This window comes from Varanus komodoensis, unplaced genomic scaffold (assembly GCF_004798865.1).
Source record: "Varanus komodoensis strain SLA01 unplaced genomic scaffold, ASM479886v1 scaffold1, whole genome shotgun sequence".
Classification (NCBI taxonomy): Eukaryota; Metazoa; Chordata; class Lepidosauria; order Squamata; family Varanidae; genus Varanus; species Varanus komodoensis.
The window spans coordinates 116,618,301-116,631,681 of NW_025335268.1; the positions used below are offsets into that span (position 1 = coordinate 116,618,301).

The 13,381-nt window shown below is 41.8% G+C and overlaps 1 protein-coding gene across 14 annotated transcripts in view; it reads right to left on the reverse strand.

The window, feature by feature from the left end:
• The window catches only part of MAST2 (microtubule associated serine/threonine kinase 2), a 202,114-nt gene that overhangs the window by 21,602 nt on the left and 167,131 nt on the right, over nucleotides 1-13,381 (reverse strand). For all 14 annotated transcript variants that reach the window (XM_044441608.1, XM_044441574.1, XM_044441584.1 and 11 more), the window contains 3 exons: nucleotides 7,953-8,054; nucleotides 6,759-6,881; nucleotides 4,750-4,859 (listed from right to left, as the gene is read on the reverse strand). In XM_044441608.1, the coding sequence (XP_044297543.1) occupies nucleotides 4,750-4,859; nucleotides 6,759-6,881; nucleotides 7,953-8,054 (335 nt within the window). The remainder of the gene's footprint in view (nucleotides 1-4,749; nucleotides 4,860-6,758; nucleotides 6,882-7,952; nucleotides 8,055-13,381) is intronic.

Sequence of the window (13,381 nt, forward strand, 5' to 3'; positions counted from 1 at the left end):
TTCCCAGCATTAGGTTCTTCTCCAGGGAGTCCTTCCTTCTCATTAGGTGGCCAAAGTACTTTGAGTTTCATCATCAGTATCTGGCCTTCCAAAGAGCAGTCAGGGTTGATCTCCTCTAGGATTTCAACCCTAGGTTTGATCGCCTTGTGGTCCAAGGGATTCCCAGCACCACAGTTTAAAGGCATCAATTCTTCGGCGCTCAGCCTTCCTTATGGTCCAGCTTTCACAGCCATACATTGCAACTGGGAAAACCATAGCCTTGACTATACGCACTTTTGTCAGCAGAGTGATGTCTCTGCTTTTTAGTATGCTGTCTAGATTTGCCATTGCTTTCCTCCCCAGGAGCAAGCGTCTTTTAATTTCTTGACTGCAATTCCTGTCTGCGGTGATCTTGGAGCCCAGGAAAATAAAATCTGTCACTACCTCCATTTCTTCCCCATCTATTTGCCCAGAAGTGAGAGGACCGGATGCCATGATCTTAGTTTTCTTAATGTTGAATTTCAAGCCAACTTTTGTGCTCTCCTCCTTCACCCGCATCAAGAGGCTCTTTAGTTCCTCTCACTTTCTGCCATCACAGTGGTATCATCTGCATATCTGAGGTTGTTGATATTTCTTCCAGCAATCTTAATTCCAACTTGTGATTCATCTAGCCCCACCTTTCTCATGATGTGCTCTGCATATAAATGAAATAGGCAGGGCGACAGTATACAGCCTTGCCAAATTCCTTTCTCAATTTTTAACCAATCAGTGGTTCCGTGTCCAGCTCTCACTGTTGCTTCTTGACCCACACATAGGTTTCTCAAGAGACAAATAAGAAGGTCTGGTACTCCCATCTCTTTAAGAACTCGCCACGATTAGTTGTGATCCACACAATCAAAGGCTTTAGCACAGTCAATGAAGTAGATGTTTTCTGGAACTCCCTAGTTTTCTCCATGATCCAGCCTATGTTGGCAATTGGATCTCTAGTTTCTCTGCCTCTTCGAAATCCTGCCTGTACTTCTGGAAGTTCTTGGTCCACATAACTGCTGGAGCCTAGCTTGCAGGATTTTGAGCATAACTTTGCTAGCACGTGAAATGAGTGCAATGGTGCAGTAATTTGAACATTCTTTGGCATTGTCCTTCTTTGGGATCAGAATGTAAACTGATCTTTTCCAAACCTGTGGCCACTGCTGAGTTTTCCAAATTTGCTGGCATATTGAGTATAGCACTTTTAAGGCATCGTCTTTTAGGATTTTAAATAGCTCAACTGGAATACTGTCACCTCCACTAGCTTTGTTGTTGCTCAGACTTCCTAAGGCCCATTTGACTTCACATTCCAGGATGTCTGGTTCGAGGTCAGTGACCAACCCATCGTGGTTATCAGGGACGTTAAGCTCTTTCTTGTATAGTTCTTCTGTGTAATCTTGCCACCTCTTCTTAATCTCTTCTGCCTCTGTTAGGTCCCTGTCATTCTGGTCCTTTATCATGCCCATCTTTGCATGAAACGTTCCCTTCATAACTCCAATTTTCTTGAAGAGATCTCTGGTCCTCCCTATGCTATTGTTTTCTTCTATTTCTTTGCACTGTTCATTAAAGAAGACATTCTTATCTCTTCTAGCTATTCTCTGGAATTCTGCACTCAATTGGGCGTATCTTTCTCCCTTGCCTTTCGCTTCCCTTCTCTCCTCAGCTATTTGTAAAGCTTCCTCAGACAGCCACTTTGCTTTCTTGCATTTTTCTTTGGAATGGTTTTAGTTGCTACCTCTTGTACAATGTTGCGAACCTCCATCCATAGTTCTTCAGGCACTTTGTCTATCAGATCTAATTCCTTAAATCTATTTGTCACCTCTACTGTATATTCATCAGGGATATGATTTAGGTCATACCTGAGTGGCCTAGTGCTTTTCCCTACTCTCTTCAATTTAAGCCTAAATTTTGCAACCAGAAGCTCATGATCTGAGCCACTGTCAGCTTCTGGTCTTGCTTTTACTGACTGCATAGAGCTTCGCCATCTTTGGCTGCAGAACACATAATCAAATTGATTTCTGTTTTGACCATCTCGTGATGTTCATGTGTAGAGTCGTTTCTTGGGTTGTTGTAAAAGAATGCTTGCTATGACCATCGTATTCTCTTGACAAAATTCTACCAGCCTGTGCCCTGCTTCATTTTGTACTCCAAAGCCAAACTTTCCTGTTATTCCGGTTCTCTTTTGGCTTCCTACTTTAGCATTCCAATCCCCCATGATGATAAGGTCATCATTTTTGGTGTTAGTTCTAGAAGGTGTTGTAGGCCTTCATAGAACCAGTCAACTTCAGCCTCTTCAGCACCAGTGGTTGGGGCATAGACATGGGCTACTGTGATGTTGAATGGTTTGCCTTGGATTCGAACTGAGATCATTCTGTCATTTTGGAGATTGTATCCCAGTACTGTTTTTTGTACTCTTTTATTGACTATGAAGGCTATTCCATTTCTTCTGAGGGATTGCCCGCAGTAGTATACCTGATGGTCATCTGAATTAAATTCACCCATTCCTGTCCATTTCAGTTCACCGATTCCTAAGATGTCGATGTTCAGTCTTGTCATCTCATTTTTGACCACGTCCAGCTTGCCTTGATTCATAGGTGTTACATTCCAGGTTCCTATGGAGTATAGATCTTTACAGCATCGGACTCTCCTTTCACCACCAGATACATCTGCAACTGAGCGTCCTTTCAGCTTTGACCCAGTCACTTCATTCTTTCTGGCGCTACTAGTACTAGCCCTCTACTCTTCCCCAGTAGCATACTGGACACCTTCTGACCTTAGGGGCTCATCTTCCAGCATTGTATCTTTTTGCCTTTTGGTACTGTCCATTGGGTTTTCATGGCAAAGATACTGGACTGGGTTGCCATTTCCTTCTCCAGTGCATCACGTTTTGTCAGAGCTCTCTGCTATGACCTGTCTGTCTTGGGTGGCCCTGCATAGCATAGCTCATAGCTTCATTGAGCTACGCAAGCCCCTTCACCATGACAAGGCAGTGATCCATGATTCCACACATTACTAAAAGTGATTTGGTGAAGATTCACCACATGTTATCTAATTTTTTATGCAAGGTTACCAAAAGGTGGAACTTTGAATGTATAAATTACATGCACAGATAAGTAGTATAAGAGACTGAAAAGAAAAAAGAAATTTAATAAGATGAGTTGGTACATCTATACCCTTTGAAAAGTATGAGAACATGCTCTTGTAAGCTACAGAACCTACAGTGTAAGCTGATGCAAGCCAGAAGTTGCTGCTCATTATCCATTGCTACAGGGAAAATAAAACAAATACTTATAATTTACCAAAAATAAAATCTTTTAGCATCCCAACAAATTACCAAGCATGATTTCATGTTTTCCCTTACAATTTAAATTAGAATCAACTCCCCTGTAATTACCAGAGCTATTATAAAGCCATTGTGACTGCAGAGGGTGCAAGTACAAAGAGATATAAATACACTGCGTTTTCACAAAATGTATTTTGTTTTATGGAATGAGCACACACTTGAAAACCCTGGAACTGAGCAGGGTTTTTTTCCCAATTAAAAACATTATTAGTAGTCCCTTTTGTATAGCTGCTACTGCACAAGGTTTGCTTGGTTGTTTGTTTTGCCCTATCTTAGATATGATTTTGGAACTGTCAAATACATGGTTCACTGCATAAGACTCATCAAAGAAGCTGCATTAAGAACACTTTAATGCAGCTAAAATCCTAAAGTCACAATTGTAGCAAACCTATATATAGCCTAAAGGATACATTTTGTACCAGGCCATGGTAAATGTGAGAAGTCATTTGGAGATTCTCCTGTTCATTTTGCTCAGGGGAACCCTTAATTTCTTTTCCATTATTATGCTCTGAGAACCCTACTGGGACCAGTTTTACATTCTCATCTTGCTTACTATGTTTAACATTAGCAAGTGACTGTCAGTAGGCTTTCCTGCTTGGTCTGCCCTACATATTTAGCTTACCTGGTCCTAATTAACAATGCATATTTGCTACTTTATCTTTCAGGGTTAATTTTTTTCAAGGTTAACTCAGGATGTCTTTGGAAGCTCTAATTTTCTAAGTGTGCCTCTGAAGTTACTGAAGTTGGGGTATTAAGTTGGATTTTAAAATCCAATAGAATATTTCAGGAACATTTCACTTGTCTTTTAGTACTGCTGCTCAGCAACATCAATGATGTGCTAGTATATTTCCTGTTTGTACCTTACATCTTCCTTGAGTATATTTCCAAAAACAGTCCTATTTATAAAGACTATTTATGATGAACACTCAAAAACTGTGTGAAATCTCTGACAATTCTACCACCACCTATCCAAGTTAATATTTACAAGTAGACAGCTGTTGCACATATAACAAGCTCAATCATTGTGGCTTGTTTTAGCCATGATATTTGCATAATTACTCACCTGGGTGCAATTTGTTGTACAGTATGGCTTTCTGAAGAAAGAAACAACCCTCAACCCATGGGCTGTTGGGTTATTTGAAGGTTTTTCCCCCCTCTAACAAGCCATGCCACCCAGGAACATGCTTTACCTGGACAACAAGCAGAGTTTGGCACATGCCAATAAATACAGTGGCTTAAACAAGCACCCACTGTGATGTGTAAGATCACAGTGATTGTGTGAATCTGGTCACAGCCTCCTATAAAACCTACCTGCAGTGCAGACTAAAGATCATGTAGTCCTTCATGCTCTTTTGACCACAACTGACAGCAAGATCTATTTATTCAGCAACCCCACATACCTTGCTAAACCTTGGTGAACATGATGAAAATTGCCTAATTTCCACATGATCATCATCATTTGTGTCATCTTCTTCTTCAGAATCTAAATGCTGATACCGCTCAGTACGAGCTGCAAACAAGAACACAGATTTAAGAACATAGATTTATACTCAAGTATCCACATGAGGATGGAACAGTTGGTGCTCTCTGTAATTATCAACAATGATCCAATATGGGATCAGGGACTTTCCTAAGGTTCACTAATTAAAATAAGGGAAAACAACTGGACTTGAATCTTAGATAATAGTCAGTTTTGTTCTTCATTAACCATTTTTGGTCTGGCTATTAAACTACCCAAAGATATGAAAATGAATCACCAAGATACTTTCCTAACTTTTAAAATCAAGTGAAAATATAGACAATTCTCCTCAGAACACTGGGAAAAAATATAAAAAAAACCATGCACATGCAAAACATGAGCATGTTTCATCTATACATAATCATGGTTACTAATCCATCATGAATGTGGAGTCATACATGGATTCAAGTTATTTGGATGCTTTTTGCTATCACAAGGATACTTGAGGCAACTTTTTGTTATCCTTCTATTACTGTGGGTGAATAAAACCCTATTTTCTTTTATTTTCTATAATACTTATATTCTCCAAGTAGCACAGACAAAAATGCACTCAATTCATCCTGGGAAACAGAACACAGGAATGGGATTGTGCAGGACACTTTCTATCACACCATGTAACTGGTATGCATTGGAATCAGAGCTTCTCTTAAAAGAAGTTCACTCGTGTTTGATTGTTTTCATAGCTATGATGGAACTTAATTCATATAAACAGCAGTCTAGAATGCACAAGCAGGTCCACTTCTTCCTCTGTTTTTAAAAGTCATTACTACAAATGACATCTCAAATTCAAGAATATAGGCAAAAGATAACTCATGCAGTTGTTTTAATTGACCTGTTTTATGTATATGCTATATGTTTCTTCCTTTTTTTTTTGTTAGCCTTCAACAATCAACTATTTGCTATACAGAGCATTCCTATTCTATAAGCAAAGCTAGAAAGAAAACCTGTATCTGTAATTTATTCAAGGCTTTTCTTTAGTTGGAGCCTTGAAGAGATTAACCAGAAAGTACCTCTGTAATAAGATCATAAGGCCAAAAACTTGCAATTTATTTTATTATGATGTTTAAACACATTTAGATCAATTTGTGTAAAAGATTGTTCTTAACCTGTCTTTGCACTCCTCACTCTAATTTCTTATTCATGTTTCTAACCCGTTTCCCATGCATAAGTTTTTACTTTTATATCAATTCTAGTAAAATATATTTTCTTTAATTGTTAACTAAACCTTGTCAGAACCTATTTACAAATCTGCCAGAAATGTGTTAATATTTAATACAGAAGCTCAGACTTGCCTAATATTATAGTCCTGCTTAGGAGTTCAAGCCTTAAGCATTTCACAAAGATTCAATGGGAAAGCAGGCATGTACACACTATCACCAACCTACCCCATTGCATTCCAGACAGCCCAGCTTCACCAGCCCCCAAATTTTAGGGATCCACCTCTAAATCAGAGATTTTGCTCTCTCTATATAAGCTTTGTCCAAGAGCTGTGCAGGGTTCTAAACTGTGTAGCCCAAACATATGGAGAATGGTAGAGCTAGGCTGTCAGGAAACTGATGGAAGAAGTAGGGTCAGTGAACATTTACCCCCTCATGTGAAGCGCAGTAGTTTAATGCATTCTGTCTGAAGCTCAAAGTCTGTTCATAGTTCACTTGCAGAGTTCTACTTGTACAAAGAAACTTCCTCCCTCTGAAATCCTCTAGAGCAGATTTTGAGAGCATGGGATGGGCACAGGTCTTCACTTCCCGTTTTGCTGATAGAAACTATTCCATTACCATGATAAACTAACTGGATTTCATCTTCTGTTCACATCTTAATGTACAATAGTAAAACAAATGAGCCCACCATTCTGAATACTAGCTCTAGTTAACTGTGAGCTTAGTTCCTTACTGTCAAAGTAGCTTGTATCATCTTCCGATTCTAACTGTGGAATAAATTCTGCTTTTTGTCGGAGTAATCCATTCCAGTCTAAGTCTTTGAAGAACCTGTGCTGTTTTACTTCAAAAGCACTACCTGAAATGAAAATTGTGTGACAATATCACATTGTAACAAGTACAGCTTAATAGACTGAGCATTAATCTCGACCCTGAAGTCCCAGCATAGTTTTGGCACAGAAATAATGTGGGGGTAGAAGAGACAGTATTGCTTTCAATATTTTCTTGTTACATTTTACCTTTATTACATGCACACTAAGTATGAAAGGACAGAAATCTCCAGGGCTATGTCCTATTTACTCTCAAATACCTGTGCAAACAATTATCTGTGTAAACAATTACTGCAGAGTCCATACAGTGCCCTGCAGAAGTATTTACTTGATTCACCAAGAAGACTTGCAGCTGTAATTTCTGTTGTTGTAACCCACCCTGTGATCTGTGTGGCTAATGGGGCGGGTTAGAAATCAAATAAAAAATGAATGAATGCTGCCAAAAGAGCTTCCACCAATTATTGACTCAGGAAGGGTGAATACCAATGAAAGCCAGATATTTGTTGTTGTTTACTTAATTTTTGTGCCACAATACAAATATTTTGCACCTTCACAGTATTGACTATCTTGCGCACATCCAGTGATAACAATGCCAATTAAATCCTTTTCAATTCCAGGCTGTAACACAACAAAATATGGAGGAGTCAAAAGTGGTGAATATTTCTGCAGGGCATTGAAATATGTCCTCAGGGGAAAAAAAGGAGACTTGGAAAGAACCAATGGAACTGGTGCACTACTGAAGACTGATACAGTCTTACTGCCAGCTAATCTACCGTCCAAAGAGGTTTAAAAATTACGTGTGGCTAATGATGGAACCAACTAGAAGAAACATGGAGTTCATTTGAAGATGCAATGTTGTGATAAAACAAGTTAGGAAATGACAAAAATAATGTATTATCCCCTTGTTCCCCATATTTACTAAAATATTTTTGCCAAGGGATCATTATACCACAGATAGCAGAAACACAGTATCATTGAGAAGATTAATAATATGTTTTCTTCTGCAAATAAGTGGTGTTTAGATGGTGCTCTTTTTTTCTTTTATATGTATTTATGTTTCAATGCCTCTAGAAGTCATTTATTAAAGAAAAACATTTTACCTGTACCCAGTCTTTCCATAGGGTTTTGTCGGAGAAGTTTAGCAATGAGATCCTGTGCTTCTGGTGGCAAAGCTTCATCTCCTTCTGGCCAGACAATTTCATCTATGGAAATTTAATTGATAGAATTAGACAGAGCTCTCATTTCATAGCCTTAATCCAAATTTTGAACAGAATTCTGCTCACAGACTGGGGCTTCCATGCTTCCCCCCACCTATTGCAGCCCTTTGTGTTCAACCAACTGATGCACTACTGACCCTCATTCTCTGAGGGTCCATTAAACTTATGAATGAGGAATGGGCTGCATATAATGGGGAAGATTCTTGTTCTTTGTATTTTTTAATTTTGCAATAAAAAAAACAAAGAAGCTGCACCCGAAATAAAAAGGAAAAACAAAAAATCTAAAATTATCCTTATGTAAATCACTTCTCATCCAGCTTTGTTCTTACTCACTTTGGATCGATACCAGGGTATTAAATATGTCTCACACATACAGATACACAGTTACAACTCTTACACTGTGAAAGAAGACTACATTTACTTAAGTTAACCATTTCCAACCAGCCATAGCCTTTTCTCTTTTTATATAGTTATATTATTATTATTATTAGCTATCAATTGAGTCAACATCTCTTCTCTGCCGAGATCATATACTTGGCATCTCCAGCTAGGAAAATATCATGATTTGAAACAAGCATGTCTAAAGCTGTGATACATACAACCCACTCAACCATTAAAACATTCATGCCAGTTTACAGGCAAGTTATCACTTTTATTTATTTGTTGCATTTGTGTATCACCCAATAGCCTGAGGGCTCTCTAAGCAAAACAATGTGTTGATTACACTGAAAAAAGTGTTAACATTCTCCCAGTTTCTTTGCATAACATGCAGTGCCTTGGATTCAGATATTCATGAATGGAGAACCACTCACAGAAGGTCAGTTTCTTTTCTCTTCCTTTCCAGTTGAGCTGATAGGCAACCTATTCCTACTCCCTGGAAAACTCAGGTTGGGGAACATTCAGGAACAGCATGGGATGCATGAAGTGCTTCCACTCATGCACCCTGCCATTGTATGAAAGACAATTAAAACACATCTAACATAGCATATGGATATTGCTGTTGGTTCTGTTGTTTAAATACGGCACACAGTTTGCTTTAAAGAGAGCTACTGGTAATACAAATAAAGATTCTTCACACATCTCCCTAGAAGTAGGCACACTTAAAAAATTCAGCAGCTATCCAGTTCTGTATGTGAAGTGGGTAGTCAATGCCTCTCTTTTCACCACATATACACAGTAAACATGCACTGAAGGAAGACAGAGCCAGGCATGTACATACTGGGAGAGGAGGAGCAGGTTGCTTACCTGTAACTGATGTTCTTCGAGTGGCCATCTGTGCAGTCACACATATGGGTTCTGTGCCTGCGCAGTGCCTTTGGCCGGAAGATTAACAGCTAATGGTTTTTGGCGGGAACTCCGCTCCCCCCTCAGCATTATATAAGGAGCGGAGTGTCCGCCATTTTCCACTCTTTGAAAGACCGACGTTTGTTCTTATAATAAGGTTTGTCAGTATGACAAGATAGCCAAATTCAGTAGTGGTACAACACATGGCAAAGAGATCATAGTATCGAAAGAAATAGTCGGACCACCCATGACACCAAGCGGGGTCGGAGGGTGGGTTGTGTGACTGCACAGATGGCCACTCAAAGAACATCAGTTACAGGTAAGCAACCTGAGCTTCTTCGTCGTGGCCTCTGTGCATCACACATATGGGTAGAATAACAAGCTTACCCCAAATGGAGGAGGGAGGTGTCATCAGCGAAGGGCAGAAGAAAGGACAGCTCTGCCAAAAGAGTAATCCTGCCTGGCACGGACATCGAGTCTATAATTTCTGGCAAAGGTACACGGGGTAGCCCAAATGGCCGACCTGCACACATCTTCTATTGGGACCCCTGATGCAAAGGCCGAAGAAGCAGCAACAGCTCTTGTAGAATGACCTCTTGGAGTAGATGGCAAGTCCAACTTAGCTAACTGATAAGACAGGACAATTGTATTTACTATCCATTTCGAAAGATGTTGTGAAGTAACTGGACAGCCTCGGTCATGTTTCGAATATTTCACAAAAAGTCTATTGGAATGCCGAACAGACTCAGTCCTGGACCTATAAAAGGCTAAGCAACGACGAACGTCCAGCATATGTAGAGATCGCTCTATCGGATTCAAAGGGGTCGGAAAGAATGCCGGTAAAACAATCTCCTGTTGCATGTGAAATGAAGTAGCGACTTTCAGAAGGAAAGACGGATCCAGCCGAAGAACCACTTTTTCTTTATGAAAATTTAGAAAAGGGGGGTCTACCCAAAGGGCGCAGAGTTCAGAGGATCTACGGGTTGAAGTCACTGCAACAAAGAAGGCAGTCTTCCATGAAGCAAGGCACAGATCAATCGTCGCCTTGGGTTCGAAAGGTGATCAAGTCGGCGCTTGTAAAACCACCAAAAGACTCCAGGTGGGCATTAGAGGTCTTACAGTTGGATGCAGATTACTCAATCCTCTCAAAAATCTTTTAATCAGAGGTTGAGCAAAAATGGAGAGACCATGTATAGTTCCCCGGTAATGTGAAATCGCTGCTGTATAAACTTTTATGAACAAAGGTTTGAGTCCAGACTGATGCAATTCAAAGAGAAACTGAAGTATCTGTGAAACAGAAGCCAAGGGGGCCGGAAACTAGTGTAAATTGGCAAAGTTAGAGAATCTCTGCCATTTTGCCGCGTACGACTTCCTATAGATGGTCTTAGCGCAGATTCGAGAATATACTGTAGGTCTGGGTGTAGACTCTGCTGAGCAGGAATGGCCGGGACGGTTGGTGGTGTCGATACCGATGTATTGCAGCTGGTCATCGTATCCTCCATGCAGTCAGTTTCAGCGACAGCAAGTCTGGGTGGCGGATCGTGCCCTCTCTCTGGGTAACGAGATAAGGAAGAAGAGGGAGTTGGAGAAATTCTTCTTGGGAGACGTGAAGGAGAGTTGAGAACCATGGCTGGCATGGCCACCAGGGGGTGATCAGTAGCCCTGTGGCCCCTTCATGAATGATCTTTACCAACACTCTCATGATGAGTGGGATCGGAGGAAAAGTATAAAAAGTCATATTTGTCCAGGGGATCATGAAAGCGTCCCCGAGTGAGTCCTGACCCATCCCCACTCTGGAACAATAGGCTGTGCATGCCCTGTTCCGTTGTGTGGCAAACAGGTCGATGTCTGGCTGGCCCCATCAGTGAAACAGCATGTCGCGAACCCGATGGTCTAGCTCCCATTTGTGTGACCACAACGTAAGTCTGCTCAAGAGATCCGCGTCTGTATTTTCTGTGCCCACAAGGTGAACTGCTAGAAGAGTGATACCTCTCGGTATGCACCAGTCCCAAATCTGCATGGCCAGGCAGGCTAGTTTCAGGGATTGGGTTCCCCTTTGTTTGTTCAAATAAAAGAACGTCGCCATGTTGTCTGAGGTCACCTGGACGACCTGGTGTAGAAGCACATCCTTGAATGATTGCACGGCTTTGAAAACGGCAAGAAGTTCGAGAAAATTGATATATTTCCTGCAATCCCGGTGACTCCATATCCCCTGGGTATGTAGATCGGAGCAAATTGCTCCCCATCCCAGCAGGGACGCATCGGTGCCAAGGGTTACTGTAGGGTACCGGGGTCGAAACGGAACGCCTACAGTCAGATTGGCTGGGTCTATCCACCATAACAGGGACTGAAGAACGGAAGCCGGGAGTCGAATCCATTTGGTAGGTGGATCTGTCTGTGGTTGAAACATTCCGTTGAAGAACAGTCAAAGGGGACGTAGCCTGAGTTTGGCATGCAGAACCACAGCGATGGAAGCAGACATGTGTCCCAACAGGCTCTGAATAGACCGGGTGGGGATGGTTCTTGCTTGTCGAATCCGAGTGATGCACTGAGCAATCGTATGCCATCTGTCCCAAGGAAGGAAGGCTCTTGCCAAGGTCGAATCCAGCAGGGCTCCGATAAAGTTGATCACCTGCATAGGGAGAAGGGAAGATTTCTGTTGATTAATACAGAGTCCGAGATCGTGCAATAGAGCACATGTAAACTCAACAGCAGACGAAAGTCCTGCTTCTGTGTCGGAGACCAGCAACCAATCATCAAGGTACGGGTATATCCGAATTCCACGTAATCGAAGGTGTGCACAGACAGGAGCCATACACTTCGTAAAAACCCGTGGTGCAGTGGCTAATCCAAACGGTAGCACATTGAATTCGTAGATTTCAGAGTCCACTGCAAAACGAAGGAAACACCTATAACTTGGATGTATTGAAATATGAAAACAGGCATCCTTCAGATCCAATGAGGCGAACCAATCCCCTCTTCCCAGCAACAGGAGAATACTTTGAAGTGTGGTCATCCAAAACTTCTTTGGTGTTATGAATCTATTGAGAGCTCTCAAGTCCAATATTGGTCTGAGACCCCCATCTCATTTCGGGACCGTAAAGTATTTGGAATAGAACCCATGGAATCCCTCCGATAACGACAGGCGACGAATAGCTCCTTTAGCAAGGAGTTGGTGAATCTTGTCTAACAGTACCAGGGAAGTCGGAGTATAGCGGATAGGATTCGGTGATGGCACAACGTCGAATTTGATTCCATATCCGTGCTGAATGATAGATAACACCCACCCATCAGATGTGATGGACTCCCAAATGGAGAGCCGACTCTTCAGTCGATCCCCAAATGAGAGGGGGGAGGGTAGAATTGGAATGAGAGGAGAGGTTCGCTCGTTGCATCAGCGCTGTCGCCTGTCCGTATCAAAGCAGCGGCGGTGGCCCTGTTGGAAGCGCTGGGGTGGTTGGTGCCCATGACGCTGCCGACGTTGATGTGGTTGCTGTTGCTGAGGCGGAAATTGTTGATGGTACTGTGGACGTGACCATGACCACTTACGTCGGGGTAGAGATTGCAATTTCATACGATGGGCCGTCATCCTTGATTCATGGATTTTCTTCAATTTGCTATCTGTCCTCGCATGGAAGAGACTGGAACCGTCGAACGGCATCTCCTCAATTCTCTGCTTCATCTCGTCCGAAAAATTGCAATTACACAACCAGGCGTGTCTGCGGAGGGAAATGGCACCAACCAGCGACCTAGAATCAGAGTCCATGTGGTGCCTCGCAGTGGAAAGCTGTTGCACCGCCACTTGCATAGCTTCCTTAACAAAAGTCTTAGCAAGTTTGCCCTGGTTTCCTGGGAGGTTATCGATGATAGCGTCCAGGCGTTGCATAAGGAAATATTGGTAACGCGCCAAGGTTGCCTCATAATTAGAACTTTGTAAACCAAGGCCCAAAGCTGCGTATACCTGGCGGGCGAGGGAATCAACCTTTCTGCTCTCTTTGTCACGAGGCGAGGTGTGTCCACGGGCTTCC